At 47.5% G+C, this 15,009-nt stretch overlaps 1 protein-coding gene across 1 annotated transcript in view; it reads right to left on the bottom strand.

The window, feature by feature from the left end:
* Positions 1 to 1,410: 1,410 nt before the first annotated feature.
* The window catches only part of LITAF (lipopolysaccharide induced TNF factor), a 33,934-nt gene continuing 20,335 nt past the window's right edge, over positions 1,411 to 15,009 (bottom strand). The window contains exons 2-4 of the mRNA XM_043455607.1: positions 10,174 to 10,398; positions 6,798 to 6,954; positions 1,411 to 3,020 (exon numbers count right to left, since the gene is read on the bottom strand). Of these exons, the coding sequence (XP_043311542.1) occupies positions 2,912 to 3,020; positions 6,798 to 6,954; positions 10,174 to 10,393 (486 nt within the window). The 5' untranslated portion in view covers positions 10,394 to 10,398 and the 3' untranslated portion in view covers positions 1,411 to 2,911. The remainder of the gene's footprint in view (positions 3,021 to 6,797; positions 6,955 to 10,173; positions 10,399 to 15,009) is intronic.

The following is a 15,009-nucleotide window of genomic DNA, read 5'->3' as shown; positions in this document are numbered from 1 at the left end:
CCTTGCTGGATCTACTTTCAATTCACTCGTGCGCCCATGAAAAACAGACGACTCATTGTAAACATCTGAGTCATAAATACAGGAGATAACTTTAATAGGATCCAAAATGCAAATCAGAATTTTGTAAGTAAAATTCCAACGTCTACACTTACTCCTACACAGAGATCTTGGAGCCCAGAAAGTCAAAGCAGGATTTTAATATCCCAAACACGAGAGGCTGTCGCTGGGGAGAAAACTGAAGCCAAGTTTGTGTGTGAGTGTATGAAGCCACATTTTATAAATAGTTCAGGGCCCCATAGAAGTGTTCTCGGTAGCAACTGCGGAGCCAGTTGTCCCAGAGAAAACATTTTCATGGGTAATGCTGTGGTCAGCCAGGAATGAGTCACGTGCTCTAAGCTGGCTAAAACAGATGCAATAACTGATTTCTTTTTGTTAACAGGACACAAACCCAAACTTGCATGTACAAGGACTCACAGTTACAAACAAGATATACAGCCATTCGGGGTTTGAAATTCATAAATTCTTCTTTGAGGTCCAAGTAGATATAAAATAAAGCTCTTGCAATAACTGAATGTGATGCAGCGCTTCCAACATACTCCCAAGTCCCCAACAAACAGGGCAGAACAAAATAGTTTTTTAATTTGTAAAAAATACACAGATAAGCCTGTACTTGGAAAAATAAAATGGAATGTCTACTGAACACTCCAAGCACCAGGCATCCGATGTTATTTTTCAAGTTCTGCAGACTATATATGTTACAGTCCTTGAAATAGGGCTCTTGTTTTGAAGATTTTGAAGACTCTGCATATGTAACGGATAACAGTTTGAGACAATTTATATGCCACCATCTGAGCAAAACTGCTAAATATGCATGGCCTTCAGTTTTGTCAAAAGAAAGAAAAATACACACTCGTGATTGGGGTGAGTGGCAATTTTTCAAAACCAAAAGTTAGGGTTTAAACTGACAAAGTCACACGGCGATGACACGATTTACCGTCACCTTCCAAAATGAAGTTTTATCACCAGGTAGGAAAAGAGGGGATGACATTCATAGTCCTGGCGAGTTACAATGCCCTCCTTCTAGCATCTCACATCTACCCCGATCAATTAACAAAGCATGTTTTGTTCGGAGCATGAATGAGAACAGCTTCCTTCTGTGCATCTTGTTAAAACTTGAAAGCTACGGCTTGCTGCCACTGATGACGTTTACTGGGTTCCAACAGTCTCATGTTCAAATCTGACTCACTAGCCATCCACCCAATTCACCATCGGTCATGTTGACATCGCAGGATATTCAGCCAGTCTGAAGTTTTCTATCATGAAGGACCTTCTACTGTTATGGAACAAATAAAGACTCTTTGTAACAACAGCTGGAAACACAACATAAGACCTTTCTTCACATGGCAAGAATTGATAAATAGTTCACGGAGTGAACCAAAGACTTTATTTTTGAAAAGCAGAGAACAAAGTACTATGAAGTATATCTATAGTCACTGCAAAAAATAATGACTGGAAGTTTCAAAACATTAAATGAATAAGCTGAATCAATGGGTTATGACTATAATTTTCACCCGATATACAGATTTTTGATCAATGTCTAGGCTTTGATTTCTACACAGTATTATTCACATGCATTCCTTGTGCCTATTTATTATCAAAACAGGGACTCTTGACAGTCGAGCCTGGCTTTGTCTTGATTTCAAAGATGACACAGCAGCGAACTGAGAACTCTAGCTTGCTGCTTCAGTCCTAGGAATCATGTCTTCCGATGTTATACAAACAAACTGTATTTCTGAAAAATAAAATCCAGACTTCAGATGCCTTTGAATCAGTTGGGTCCCCACGCTTTTCAGCACCATGGTACCCAGACGTGCTCCAACGTGCTCTGTCTATCCAAACATCCGCTAGGAACCCCAAAAGGGCCCCACTTTAATGAGTTCCATTATAAAGGTTTCTAGGAACCACACTAAACCCAAGAAAAGGCAGTGGATGAAATTATCCATTACTTTTCCTGTTAAGGCAAAAAAAAAAAAGTGAGTGTGCACTGGCAAATAGGAAAATGACACCGGTCATATGGTTACGGAAAATGGTTCTATAAATCCCTTCTTTCAAAATTATGCTCAAAGGTGTTTAAGGCCAAAAGAAGGTCACAAAAAGTGTTAATATAAAAAACAATCACTCTACCAGAAAAAAGCCCTTCCTGGAAAGTGGCTGAGGATCTGGTCCCAAGGAGGCAGATCAGTGATAAGATCCAGCCTTCTATTTATAGCCTGCATTTATGACCTCATGGCTATGTGGGTGTGAATAACCCCTGCTTGTACTTAGAGACAAATTAAGAAATTAAAGTGAATTCATGTGCTATTTAAAAGCCTGCAGCTACAGAATCTGAGAGCCAAGCCCTTAGTCTATAAGGCTTTTGTCATCAGAAGTGGAAACAGATGGCTATGGTAGTAGGCACTAAAGGTTGGTTCAGCCACACTGGGGCCAGAACAGTTTCAAAAATAAGGCAGTCTGGGGTTTCTGATTTGGAGACCACTGACAGAAAGGCCCACTGAGGCAAGGAAAGAAGCCAGCCAGTGGCAAATCACCAGAAGATACTCAGACAGGACAACGATCACAGCAAGATGGAATGACTCGGGGTCACAGTCAGGGGGAGGAGGGAGACAGAAAACCCTGGACCCAGCACTCAAGGAGAATGTCTCTGCATGTCTGTGCACAACTCCGAGCAGCCATTTCTGGGGTTTGGAGGTCTGTGATTTTTGCGATACTTTCCCCCCAAAAGAAGACATGAAGGTGGAGCCCCTGGAGACATGAGACCACCAAGGTAGAGCCTTCAACAGGAGCAGGGGCTGGGTGAAGAGTCGGAGAGGCCTTCCTGCAGCTCACGGCTCCCTTCAGGTCCGGCTGAGTCCTACAAACGCTTGTAGGTGCCCAGGAGAGCTTTGCAGTTGGGACAGTGGTGGTCCACGTCCTGCAGGGCGTCCACACAGAAAGGGATGAAGCAGCAGCCCGCAATGCACCTGGAACAGAAGAGGCCACACACGCAGCGTGTTACTATGATCATCTGGATGGCAGCCACCAAAAAGATACGTGCATGCGTGCTCAAGCTGTGTCCGACTCTGTGACCCCACGGACTGTAGCCCACCAGGGTCCTCCGTCCATAGGATTCTCCAGGCAAGAATACTGGAGTGGGTTGTCATGCCCCGCCTCCAGGGGATCTTCCCAACCCAGGGATCAAACCCACGTCTCCTGTGTCCCTTGCATTGGCAGGGAGATTCCTTACCACTGAATTCCCTGGGAAGATATAGGTCAGAGTCCTAACCCCTGGAACGTATGAATGTGATCTTATTTGGAAAAATGGGTCTTTGCAGATCTAATTAAGGATCTCAAGATAGGATCTTCCTCAATTATGTGGGGTGGGCTCCTGAAACTCAAAGACTGGGGTCCTGATAAGAGAAGAGGACACACAGAAATACAGAGGTGAGACTTCCCTGGTGGCGCAGTGGATAAGAATCTGCCTGCCAACGCAGGGGACACGGGTTCCATCCCTGGTCAGGCGAAGATTCCATATACCATGGGGCAACTAAGCCCAAGCGCCTAGAGCCGGTGCTCCGCAAAGAGAAGCCATCACAAAGACAGGCCTGAGTGAGTGTCACAAAGAAGTAGCCGCCCCTGCTCACCGCAGCTAGGGAAAGCCTGTGAGCAGCAACAGAGACCCAGTGCAGCCAAAAGTAAGATTAATTAATTAATAAGAACACTATATCACACAAAATATTCAAAAGAAGAAAGAAATACAGAGAGAGACAAAGCCCATGGAAAGACAGAGGCAGAGACTAGAGAGATATAGCCACCGCCAGGAACACCTGGACTTCCAGAAGCTGCAAGAGGCAAGGATAGATTCTGCCCTTAGAGCCTTCCGAAGGAGCGTGGTGCCTTGATTTGGGACTTCTGGCTTCCAGAACGCTAAGTCCCTTCAGTCGTGTCCGACTGTATGTGACCCTAAGGACTGTAGCCCACCAGGCTCCTCTGTCCGTGGGATTCTCCATGCAAGAATACTGGAGCAGGTTGCCATCCCCTCCTCCAGGGGATCTTCCCAACCCAGGGATCGAACCCACGTCTCTTACATCTCCAGCATTGGCAGGTGGGTTCCTTACCACTAGCGCTACCTGGGAACCTTCCAGAATGGTGAGAGAAAACAATTCCTTTCGTTTGAAGCCACCCAGGTTTATTGTAATTTGTTATGGCAGCTCTAACTCTCGCCAAGGCTGTCACCACATACAGACTGTCCAGGGCGTATTATCAACTCTTCAGTCATTGGGGCATCTTTCAAAGTCTCAGATTGCAATCAGCGAACTTCTCTTACAAAGGGCCAGGGGGTACGTATTTCAGGCTACAAGGGTCTTATTCTGTCACTGGAGCGTGAAAGCTGCCACAGATAATCTGTTCATAAAGGGCGTGACGTATTCCAATAAAACTTACAAGGGGCTGGATTTGGCCCCTGGGCTGTGGTTTGCCGACTCCTGTCTTGGACTGATCGCCTTTCCATACAGAGAAGCTGCTTCTCACAGCACCAACCAAATAAAGTCCCACAAATTATGTCCTTTAACCTACATAAGTCATCATCGGCACACACAGGAAGGACCTCTTGGCAGGAAGGGCCTCCCTACAGCCTGAGGTGTAAGAAGAAAGATATTCAGTCTTTGTCTCTGGTTCCTGGCACAGAGCTCCAAGACTCTTGGAATTTCCTGAGTGACGGAGTTGCATCTTCTGTTATTCACAAGGAATCGCTTTCCATCACACCTGAGTGTATGCTAAGGAGGGTGTCTGGGGTGCGTCCCTAGACAGGCTCAGGATGGGCTGGTAACCAGAAAAACCAAGTCACTAGAGGCTTGGAACTCTCAGCCCCAACCGCAGACCTCTGGGGTGGAATGGGGGGTCAGGGGTGAGGGGCTGAGGTCTAGATTATAAAAGCTCCTGAACAACTGTGTTTGGAGAGCTGGGTTGGTGGACCATTTATGTCCCCGGAGGGTGGCGGCATCCCAGCTCCGCAGGGACAGAAGCCCTCAGGACCCATCTGTACCTCGCCCTGTTACCCCCTCAGCTGGCTGGCTGTTTGTCTCCTGGACAGTAAACTGGTAAATGCAAGTCAAGTGCCATTCTGAGTTCTGTGAGCCATTCTAGCGTATCATCAAACCTGAAGAGCAACTAGCAGGACCCTTGATTGGTCCGAAGGACCGGGGATCCAGGACTTGTGACTGGCATCTGAAGTAGGGGGCCGGCTGTGGGACTGAGCCTTTAAGCTGTGGGGGTCTGTGCCGGGTCATTAGTGTCTGAACTGAATGGAATCACTGGACACCCACCCGGTGCTGGAGCATTGGCTGGTGTCAGAAGACACCCCACAGCCTCATAACCTAAGTTGGCCAAAAACACAGTTTTAAAAAAAAAAACAAAAAAACAGCATTTTACAGGAAGGCACTGATTTATACAAAGCAGGATCCGGATCTGGAAATAACCCGATGAGGAAACAATCTCATGAATGGAATTTCCTATTGCCTAAGCTTACCTGGGTTCACATAAGGGCAGCATTTAGAGATAAGCCTAACCTCTGGTTCCAAGGGATAATACACACACATTCACTGACTTTATCCTCAGCAACCCCTCCAAACCCCCAGGGGAGGCATTAGCACTCCCAGTTTACAGATGAGCAAACTGGAGCACGTGAGGTCACCGGCCCACAGCCACACAGCAGTGAGAAGCAGGCTCTGAGAACACGCTACTGCACGTAAGGAAGAAAAAGGAGAAAGGGACAGAAAAAGCTCCCTCCATTCGAAAGCCAGGGGCCAATATGTGATCAACTTTTCCATTTTGTCCTTCCCTGATTTCAAAGATAAAGTTAGTTTCAACAGGAATGTCTAAAAGATGATGAACTTCGATGTCACATGTTCAGTATCCTTTCTTCCCCACTGTATGCAAGTCCTCAAGGAAGTCAATTAAGCTCTTAGAGGCTTTGAGCCTCTCTTTGAAATTAGGAAGAGAACTATCACTCCTTCTCTTTTTAGGTCACAAGCAGAAAATGAGGAGACAGCCAAGCAAGGCTTCTGAAAAGAAACACACAAACCCTGCTTCCTTCAAGGAAGAAAACGGAGCGCCTGAGGTTTCCCAAGTGACTCACCCAACCAGGAATATGGAGGCTGCCTGCCTTTGTTTGGGGGGGGAAAAAAAATTAAGTGGTGCTTCCTCAAATTTCTCCCAGGACAGAAAGTATTATCTCTTTCAACATAATACCCTTGGTTCAGACATAAATATTTACACACTCCCGTTGCAGAGACAACAGAAAACTACTGGGGGTTATAAAAGGATAAGAAGTTTTGAAGAGACGACTATAAAGTATTTTAATGTACAGATTGTTTAAAGCTTCTCCCCGAATCAAACAAACATTATTACTTAGGTCATGAAATTCTAGAAGAAAAAGAAATCCCCAAGGGTATCATCCTACACAGATGCACCCGACTGCCTCACTTGTCCCGACACACAGGGAATGGTCTGAGAACAAATGACGGGTGAGCAGCCTCTAGGCGCTGACATGATCGAGGGCAGGGGTCCTCAACTGGGCACAATTTCTGGGTTGTAATAACGGGGGCAGGGGTGATACTGGCATCTAGAGGGGAGAGACCAGAGATGCGAGCTCAACATTCTACAGGGCACACCCCGCAACAGAGAAGTATGTGCTGTGGCTCAGAAATCCTGGAGGAGAGGCATTCGGGAGAGCTCGGGGTCCGAGTGGACCCCAGACTTACCCCAGCAGGCATAGGCTCCCACAGGAGAGCCAGGTGAGGGCGCCCGCATTATAGGACAGCTGCGTGACAATCATCTTGTTGCAGGAAGGACAGCACATCTGGACCGGGCGGTCGTAAAAGGAGACGGGCTGCTGCACGTAGACTGTCTGCACAGCAACTGATGGGAAGAACAGAACAAACCGGCCAATCAGGAAATGAGGGAGACATTCGTTACGTGCAAAACAAGAGGGGCAGGGTCCCGACAGATATCTGCACGTCCGTGTTCAGGGCGGCGCTGTTCACAAGAGCCAAGAGGCAGAAGCGACCCAAGTGTCCATCTGTGAACGACTGGATGAACAAAATGCGGTCCATTCATTCAGTGGAATATTACTCAGCCTTAAAAAGGAACGATACTCTGACACATTTTACAACGTGGATGGACCTTGAGGGCATCAGGCTAAGTGAAATAAGCCAGTCACAAGAAGACCAATACTGTATGTCCACATATAGGAACCAACTAGAGTAGCCGAATTCACAGAGATAAAAAGAATGGGGACTTCCCTGGCAGTCCAATGGTTAAGACTTCACCTTCCAATGCAGGGGGTGCAGGTTCGATCCCTGGTCGGGGAGCTAAGATCTCACATGCCTTGAGGCCAAACAATCAAAACATAAAACAGACACAATATTGTAACGAATTCAATAAAGGTTTTTTAAATGGTCCACATTAAAAAAAAAAAAAAAGGTGTAATGGTGGGTGCCAGGCTGGGGGATAAGAGGGATTAGAGCAACCATTTCATGGGTATAGAGTTTGTTTTGCAAAATGTAAAGAGTTGTGGAGATGCGAGGTGGTAGGGATTGCACAAAAATATGAACATACTTAATGCCACTGAACAGTGCATTGAAATGCTTCAGGCAATCAATTTTATGTGCATTTTACCATAATAAAGTGGGGACTGGGTTAGGAAGAGAAAGATGACAAAAAGGGAAAAAGAGAAAAAAGTGGCAGATTTCCAGAATTTTCAATTGAGGGGTTCTTGAAACTTCCACACACAAGATGGGAGGGGAGGACTCTTTGTTTCTGGGGAGACTTGGCCCAGCTCCACCAGGCTTCAAACTCAACCGTCTCTGGACTCAAGTGGGGAGCTAGCTGAGAATGCAGATTCCTGGGCCCGGCCCTCAAGACAGTCTGATTCAGCAGGTCTGGGGCAGGGTCCCCAAACCAATTTTTAAGCTTTTGAGTGGCTCTATGAAGGTGGTCTGCACATGGTAATTTCAGAAACAGTGATGTGATGGGTTTTGGCCTCAATTTTCTTCATCCATAGATTAGTGGTTGCCAGGGATTAGGAGGAGGGGGGCTGAGAGGGTGACTGCTAACGGGAATGGGGTTTCTTTCTGGGGTGATGGAAACGTTCTGGAATGAGTGCTGACGGCTGCACAGCTCTGTGAATATGCTAAAACCACTGAACTGTATACTTTAAAAGAGTGAACTTTATGATATGGGAATTCTATCTCAATAAAGCTGTTATTGAAAAAATGCAATAAGAGCCGTCGCTAGGATTAAATGGGACAAAGATGGTAAAGAACCTCACCCAGTGCTGGTACAGGGTGAATCCTCCACACACAAGCCTTCAATTCACACAGGCTCCTTAACTAGCTCAAAGGTTCAAAGATAAGACAGGCATTTACCAGGCCAGGGAATACTGACCCAGTTCTTTAAAGTCAGAGGACCATGTTGATACATGCAATGGGTATGTAACGTCATGCTAAAAAGAGAAAACAACGTGGACAACATCCACAAGCATCAGAAGAGCACCAAGAGTGACGGAAATCACTAAGCCCTCAGGGCTTAGTATGTTCTTTTTGATTTTTGGCCAAGTTGTTGAAACTCTGTCGAAGTTCTGTCAAAGTAACTTCCTTCTGTTCTTTTTTACGTTGTTGAGATGCCATTTCTGTGATTGTTGTATTAGGGGACATTACCACCCAGAGCTAACCAGACTTACTATTCCTAGAACGACCTATTAATAGAGGGCTCCTGCACACATATCGTCCCCAGCATAAGAGCAGTATTAAAGCACAATTTAGCACTAACGTAAATTTTAATAAGTTTTTTGGGGCTGCAAGAATGAGTTACTTATTGATCAGAGTGGGATCTATAAAATAGTCTAAAGCCTTGTCATCTCCCATTTGGAGCAGTCAAAGTCACTTCAGCATGATTTTTTTTATCTTTTGACCACGCAACATGTGAGATCTTAGTTCCCTGACCAGGAATCAAACCTGAAATCCCTTTACTGGGAGCACAGAGTCTTAACCACTGGACCACCAGGGAAGGCCCCCAATGACAGTTCATGTTTATCCCAGGATTACTCATAGAGCTTTATTTAACCTTAATAGTCTCCGACTGTAGGTACTTAATGAGCCCCATTTTACAGATGGGGAAAACTGAGGCACAAGAAGGCTGATGAACCCAGGCAGCCTGACACCTGGGCCCACTCTCTGAGCTGCATATGACAATGAAGCAGCAACACACCTGAGTGCATCTGAGCAAGAGGAAGTACCAAAGGGAAAGGTCATGAAGAAAGTGCTGGAAGGCAGGGGAGTGGCCTGCACTCATGATGAGCTGGGGGGTGGGTTGCAGCCTACCCATTCCTCAATCACGCTGCTTTCTCTCCCTCTCCCACTCCAGCCCTAGCCTCGGGGCAGGGGTTCTCCAGACAAACCTCAGCAGCAAGGGTGGGAGCCTCCCAAATCAAGCTCCCATTCCCACATTTTTCTGGAATAGTCGGTCATCCCCCTGTGATGAACACCAGAGGACTGACTGATGTCCGACTTGGGAAAGCTCATGAGCCAGGCTTTATATCATGGAAAAGCCAAGAGCCTTCCTGACATGGAACCCAACACCAGATATGAAATTTCAGGACAACACGGAGAGCTGGACTGACTGCCTAGACTCTGGGGCAGAGTCCCTTTGGTGGCTCTCCTTTTAAAAAAAATTTAAAAATTATTTTTATTAATTTGAAAGTGAAAGTCTCTCATGTCTGACTATGACCCCAAGGACTGTAGCCCACTAGGCTCCTCTGTCCATGGAATTCTCCAAGCAAGAATACTGGAGTAGGTTGCCATTCCCTTCTCCAGGGGATCTTTCCGACCCAGGGATCGAACCTGGGTCTCCTGCATTGCAGGTGGACTCCTATTAATTTATTTTTTGGCTGCACCGAGTGGCATGTGGGATCTCAGTTCCCCGACCAGGGATCGAACCTGTGCCCTCTGCAGTGGAAACGAGGAGTCCTAAAACTGGACCACCAGGGAAGTCTTTGGCCACTGTCCTAATCCTCAAGAAGTCCCATCCAGGGCGGGGGGCCAAGGAAGGGAAGGGGGCTGGGAAGTTGTACATACGTACTTGCATTGGCATTGGGGACAGGCACTGGCTGGGTATAGTAGGCAGGTGGGTTCATCCCCTTCCCATCTGGGCCCGTCATGAGCCCCGTGTTCGGCCCAGGCGTGGGTGCTGGAGGTGTGGGGTAGTAACTGTTGACGGCCACTGTCTCTTCATAGGATGGGGGTGCGGTCGGCACCGCGGAGGGCCCAGCAGCCGCCTGGTAGGATCCTGGAACAGACATTTTACCTAAAGCAAAACCAGAAGACACCAGATCAGCAACTCCATGGACATCCCCGCCCCCGTCCAGTCTCTTCATTTCCATCCTCGGTCTTTCATTTTCTTCCCGATAAACAGATGATCAGGAAATGACCAGTATCCAGCCTTGATCAAAAGCCACAAAGGGAATGACCATCAGCCCTTCCCGGCTCAAGAAGGACCACCTTTAAAAAAAGATTCCCTACGTAAAGCTAAAAGGTAGAGCACCTCCCTGGTGGTCCAGGGGTTAAGACTCTACGCTTCTTCTGCAGGGGGCACGGGTTCGATCCCTGGTAAGGGAACTAAGATCCCACATGTTAACCAAAAAAAAAAAAAGATTGCCTTGGGTATTGCACATCCTTTGCATTTTCATTTAAATAAATAAATAAAAGGTAGATAATGACAAGAGAAAAATCACCCAAACCTAGAAATTTCCCAGGGCAGGGGCTTCCCTGGTGGCTCAGTGGTAAAGAATCAGCCTGGTCCGGGAAGATCCCACATGCCTCGGAGCAACAAAGCCCATGCACAACTATTGAGCCTGTGTTCTAGACCTTGCACGCTGCAACTACTGAGCCCATGTGCTGTAACTCCTGAAGCCCGCAGGCCCCAGAGCCCACGCTCTGCACCAAGAGAAGCCACCGCAATGAGAAGCCCGTGTACCGCGACTGGAGAGTAGCCCACCAACCCCTCCCCATCGCCACAACTAGAGAAAATCCTGAGCAGCAAGAAAGACAAAATTAAATAAATAAAATTATGGAAAAAAAAAGAGAGAGAGAAAAAAATCCCCAAGGCAAAGGTCAGCCCAATGTGAGCAGAAGCTTTTTCACACTTGAAACCATCACCTAACCACAACCTATCTTTCACATCTAACGTTTTTTTCTTTTGTTTCTTTCTTTCAATTAACCGCTGCAACTTTTACTCAGTGTTTCGGGGGATGGAAAAAACAAAGGCCTTCAAAACCCAGCTACAAACTATGGCAAAAGGAATACTGAGCAAAACAAGCCAGATGCCAAGAAATGCATACCACGAAATGCTAGATAGCTGAAGTCCAGAAACAGACAAAAGGAACCTTGGGGCTAGAAGTCAAGAAAGTGATTAATCTGGGAAGGGGAAGTGGAGTCTAGAAGCAGGGGAAGGGGGTTAGTCATGTTCTCTTTCTTCATCTGGGGTGGTTACATAGGAATGTCCACTTTGTGAAAACTAGAGTTATACAATAATGTGCCCGTTTTTGTATATATGTTAGAGTTTTTTATTTTACTTCTTATCATGCATTCATTCATTCATTCTGGGGAGTATTTGTAGCTTTTAATACATCTGATTACAACTGATAACCTAAGTAACAGGAAAAATATTCTTTAACATGGTATGTTGTTGCTGCTGTTTTAGTCACTAAGTCGTGTCTGACTCTTTTGCGAACCCATGGACTGTAGCCTGCCAGGCTCCTCGGTCCATAGGATTTCCCAAGCAAGAATACTGGAGTGGGTTGCCATTTCCTTCTCCAATATGTTATAGTTTTTTTTAAAGTAAACACACAGGCACACACACACCAAGCAGTTCACATTTTGACAAACGAGAATCAGAGCACATATTTCCTTTTGTGAGGGCAAAGAGAAGTTTTTTTTCCCCGCAGAGCTGATGCCTGCCTAGAATTACATGGCCTGGACCCGGGGTGTGTTCCTGTCTGCGGTCCCATGCTCGGCCGCCCCCGGGGCCGCTGGAGAAGGACACAGTGCAGTCCTTTGTCTGGTTCTGCTTTCCAGCGGGGCAGGGCTCAGGCTGCATTAGAAGATCCATTCAAACCTGTCTCAGGAGAAACGGGGCCCCGAGCTCTGAGGGCAGTGAGCCACCGGCCGAGGGCTCGGCCGGCCCGTCGCTGCTTCCCACGCACCCTGCCTCTTCTTCTAGAACCCGTGGGAAGCAGAGGCAACCATTCATTCTGCCGCGGGGAAAGGGGGAGACTCCTTCAAGGACACTCTGCTTTTCAGCCCAGCCCGAAAGAGGAGATTTCTCTCGGGGAAGAGATGAAAGGGCTTTCAAAGTGGAAAGAGAGGCATGGGAAAATGAACGTGCAGAAAAATCAATCAGTAAAGCCAGACAGGTCAGGGCTGGGTTCTAGAAAATTTTGAAAGTTCTATGGAGATGTTTGGGCCTTATTCTATAAGCCCGGATTGTCCAAAGGAACTTTCTGGAATGAGGGAAATGGTCTCTATCTGGACTCTCCATTACGGTCGCCAGCAACCACACAAGGCTGGCTGAACACTTGAAATGTGACCGAGGAACAGAATGGCTAAATTATATTTAAGTGATTTAAATTTAAAATAGAAAATGGGGGGTGGGGGAAGGCAGTGGCGTTCCCTGGTGGGGCTCAGTGGTAAAGAATCAGCCTGCCAACGCAGGAGAAACAGGTTCGATCGCTGATATGGGAGGATCCCACATGCCTCGGAGCAACTGTTGAGCCTGCGCTCTAGAGTCTGGGAGCTGCAATTACTGAAGCCCTCGCGCCTACAGCCTGTGCTGCACAACAAGAGAAGCCACTGCAATGAGAAGCCTGTGCCCGCCACGAAGAGTAGCCCTTGCTCGCCACAGTTAGAGAAAGCCTGCACACAGCAACGAAGACCCAGCGCATTCAAGAGACTTAGTGCGCATGCTTTTTAAAGTTCATTTCACCTGTTTCTTTTTAATTTTCAACATGTGGTTGTGTTCATCGCTCTCAGTCATGTCTGACTCTTTGCCACCCAATAGATTCTAGCCCACCAGGCTCCTCTGTCCATGGAATTCTCCAGGCAAAAATACCGGAGTGCGTTGCCATTTCCTTCTCCAGGGGACCTTCCCAACCCAGGGATTGAACCCAGATCTCCCACATTGCAGGCGGATTCTTAAACGTGGCTACTAAACCACTTTGAATTGCCTACGTGGCGCTCTTTCTGGTCCTATGGGACAGCGATGCTACAGAGCAATAGGAGCCATGGAAGGTTCTAAAAGAAAGGTTCACCCTGGACAGGGCAGAGGAAGCAGAAGGTCTGTGGCAGAAACAAGAAGCACAGTTCAGAAGGCCCCTATGTGTGGGTGGGGCTGGGGGTCTACAGTACAGGAGGAGTTAGCCAGAAGGACCACAGGGCATCTCTGCAAAAACGGGTTTAGGGGTTAAGACTGAGACAGACTGTGAAAAGCTGTTAAAAGTTCTGTGTCAATTTCCTCTGCTACCCAGAAACAGAAGAAGTGGGCGGGGAAGACGGCCACAGACATCAGCCCCAGGACACCTCTCTACCAGGCTCACCTCTGAGGTCGGCTGTTGTCCCCTGCAGGCTGTCCCCCGCCAGCCACACCTCGCAGCCCCCATCTGTGGACTGGGCTGGAGACCCAGCCGGGAGGACACCGTGGCCTGGGCTTCCAGGTAATTTACATCCGTGCTGACCGTCAAGGGCTCACTGTCCCTTCCTGTCTCAGGAAAGGCAGCCCCGGAGCTGCCCGCGCCACTTATTATGAAAAATGAGTCATGTTTAAAACACCACAAGAGCAGAAAGCATGGTGGGGGTGGGGGGTCTAGAAAGCCTAAAACAGCACAGTAGGCCATGGTTTCAAGCAGAGTGCTTTGCAAGGGGAAGGGGCTTCCCTGATGACTCAAATGGTAAAAAATCCGCCCGCGATGCAGGAGACCTGGGTTCAATCCCTGGGTCAGGAAGATCCCCTGGCAACCCACTCCAGTATTCTTGCCTGGAAAATTCCATGGACAGTGAAGTCCAGTGGGTTACAGTCTATGGGGTAGCAAAGAGTCAGACACGACTGAGCGATTGCCTCTCTCAGAAAGGGAAGAAACTCGGCCGGGAACTGTGAACTGTGCTGTTGAGAGAGAACATGTAGGAGTTAGGAAGCGGGGGGCAGGCAGGGTTCTTTCCAAGACATCTCAAGGAAGGAAGGCCCTGGGTTTCTGTCCTGGAAATGAACACCCACCCACCCTTGCCCCCGTTTTATTATGCGTCGTCAGCTTCCTTGTAGTCACGTCCTATTTTCTGGAACTTTAGGACACTGTCTCTTGGGAACATGGCTTTTGGATCAAACAGCCACATAAACACGCTCATAATTCTGAAAAGAACAAGAGCCAACAGCCTAGAATGGGTTGTGTGTGTGTGTGTTTTTAAGAAAAAACATAACCAGCTGCTTCAAAAGCTTTCTAAATAAATTCCACAGCCTGCTTTCTTCCCCAAGGCCCCAGGCCAGGAAATGCCACTTCAGTGAGTCCCCATTTTTTTTTTTGCCCCCCTCTCGCCATCCCCCATTTCTTTTTAATTTGATTTCCCCCAAGATCAGGAGGCCCACCGAGCCACCCACTTAACCACCCTTCCAGAATGGGTGGTTGTTCAACTGGCCTCCATCCGCTCCTCCTCTCCCTCACAATGTGAAACGTTTAAGGGCAGACGGACATACAGACACAGACATACACATGGGGACACTTGCAGACACCCTCCACTGCCTCCAGAGAACACTTTATGGCTCCAGAGCACAACTCCATCGAAGACATGTGGGACAAACGGGAAACCACAGGAAAGCATCTCTGAGGTTAACAAAACAGCAAAGCCACAGTTTTGCCGCAAAAAAAGCACA

The sequence above is a fragment of the Cervus canadensis genome, chromosome 32 (assembly GCF_019320065.1).
Source record: "Cervus canadensis isolate Bull #8, Minnesota chromosome 32, ASM1932006v1, whole genome shotgun sequence".
NCBI lineage: Eukaryota > Metazoa > Chordata > Mammalia > Artiodactyla > Cervidae > Cervus > Cervus canadensis.
The sequence above is the reverse complement of the archived record's forward strand: the minus strand, read 5'-3'. Positions and strand labels throughout refer to the sequence as shown.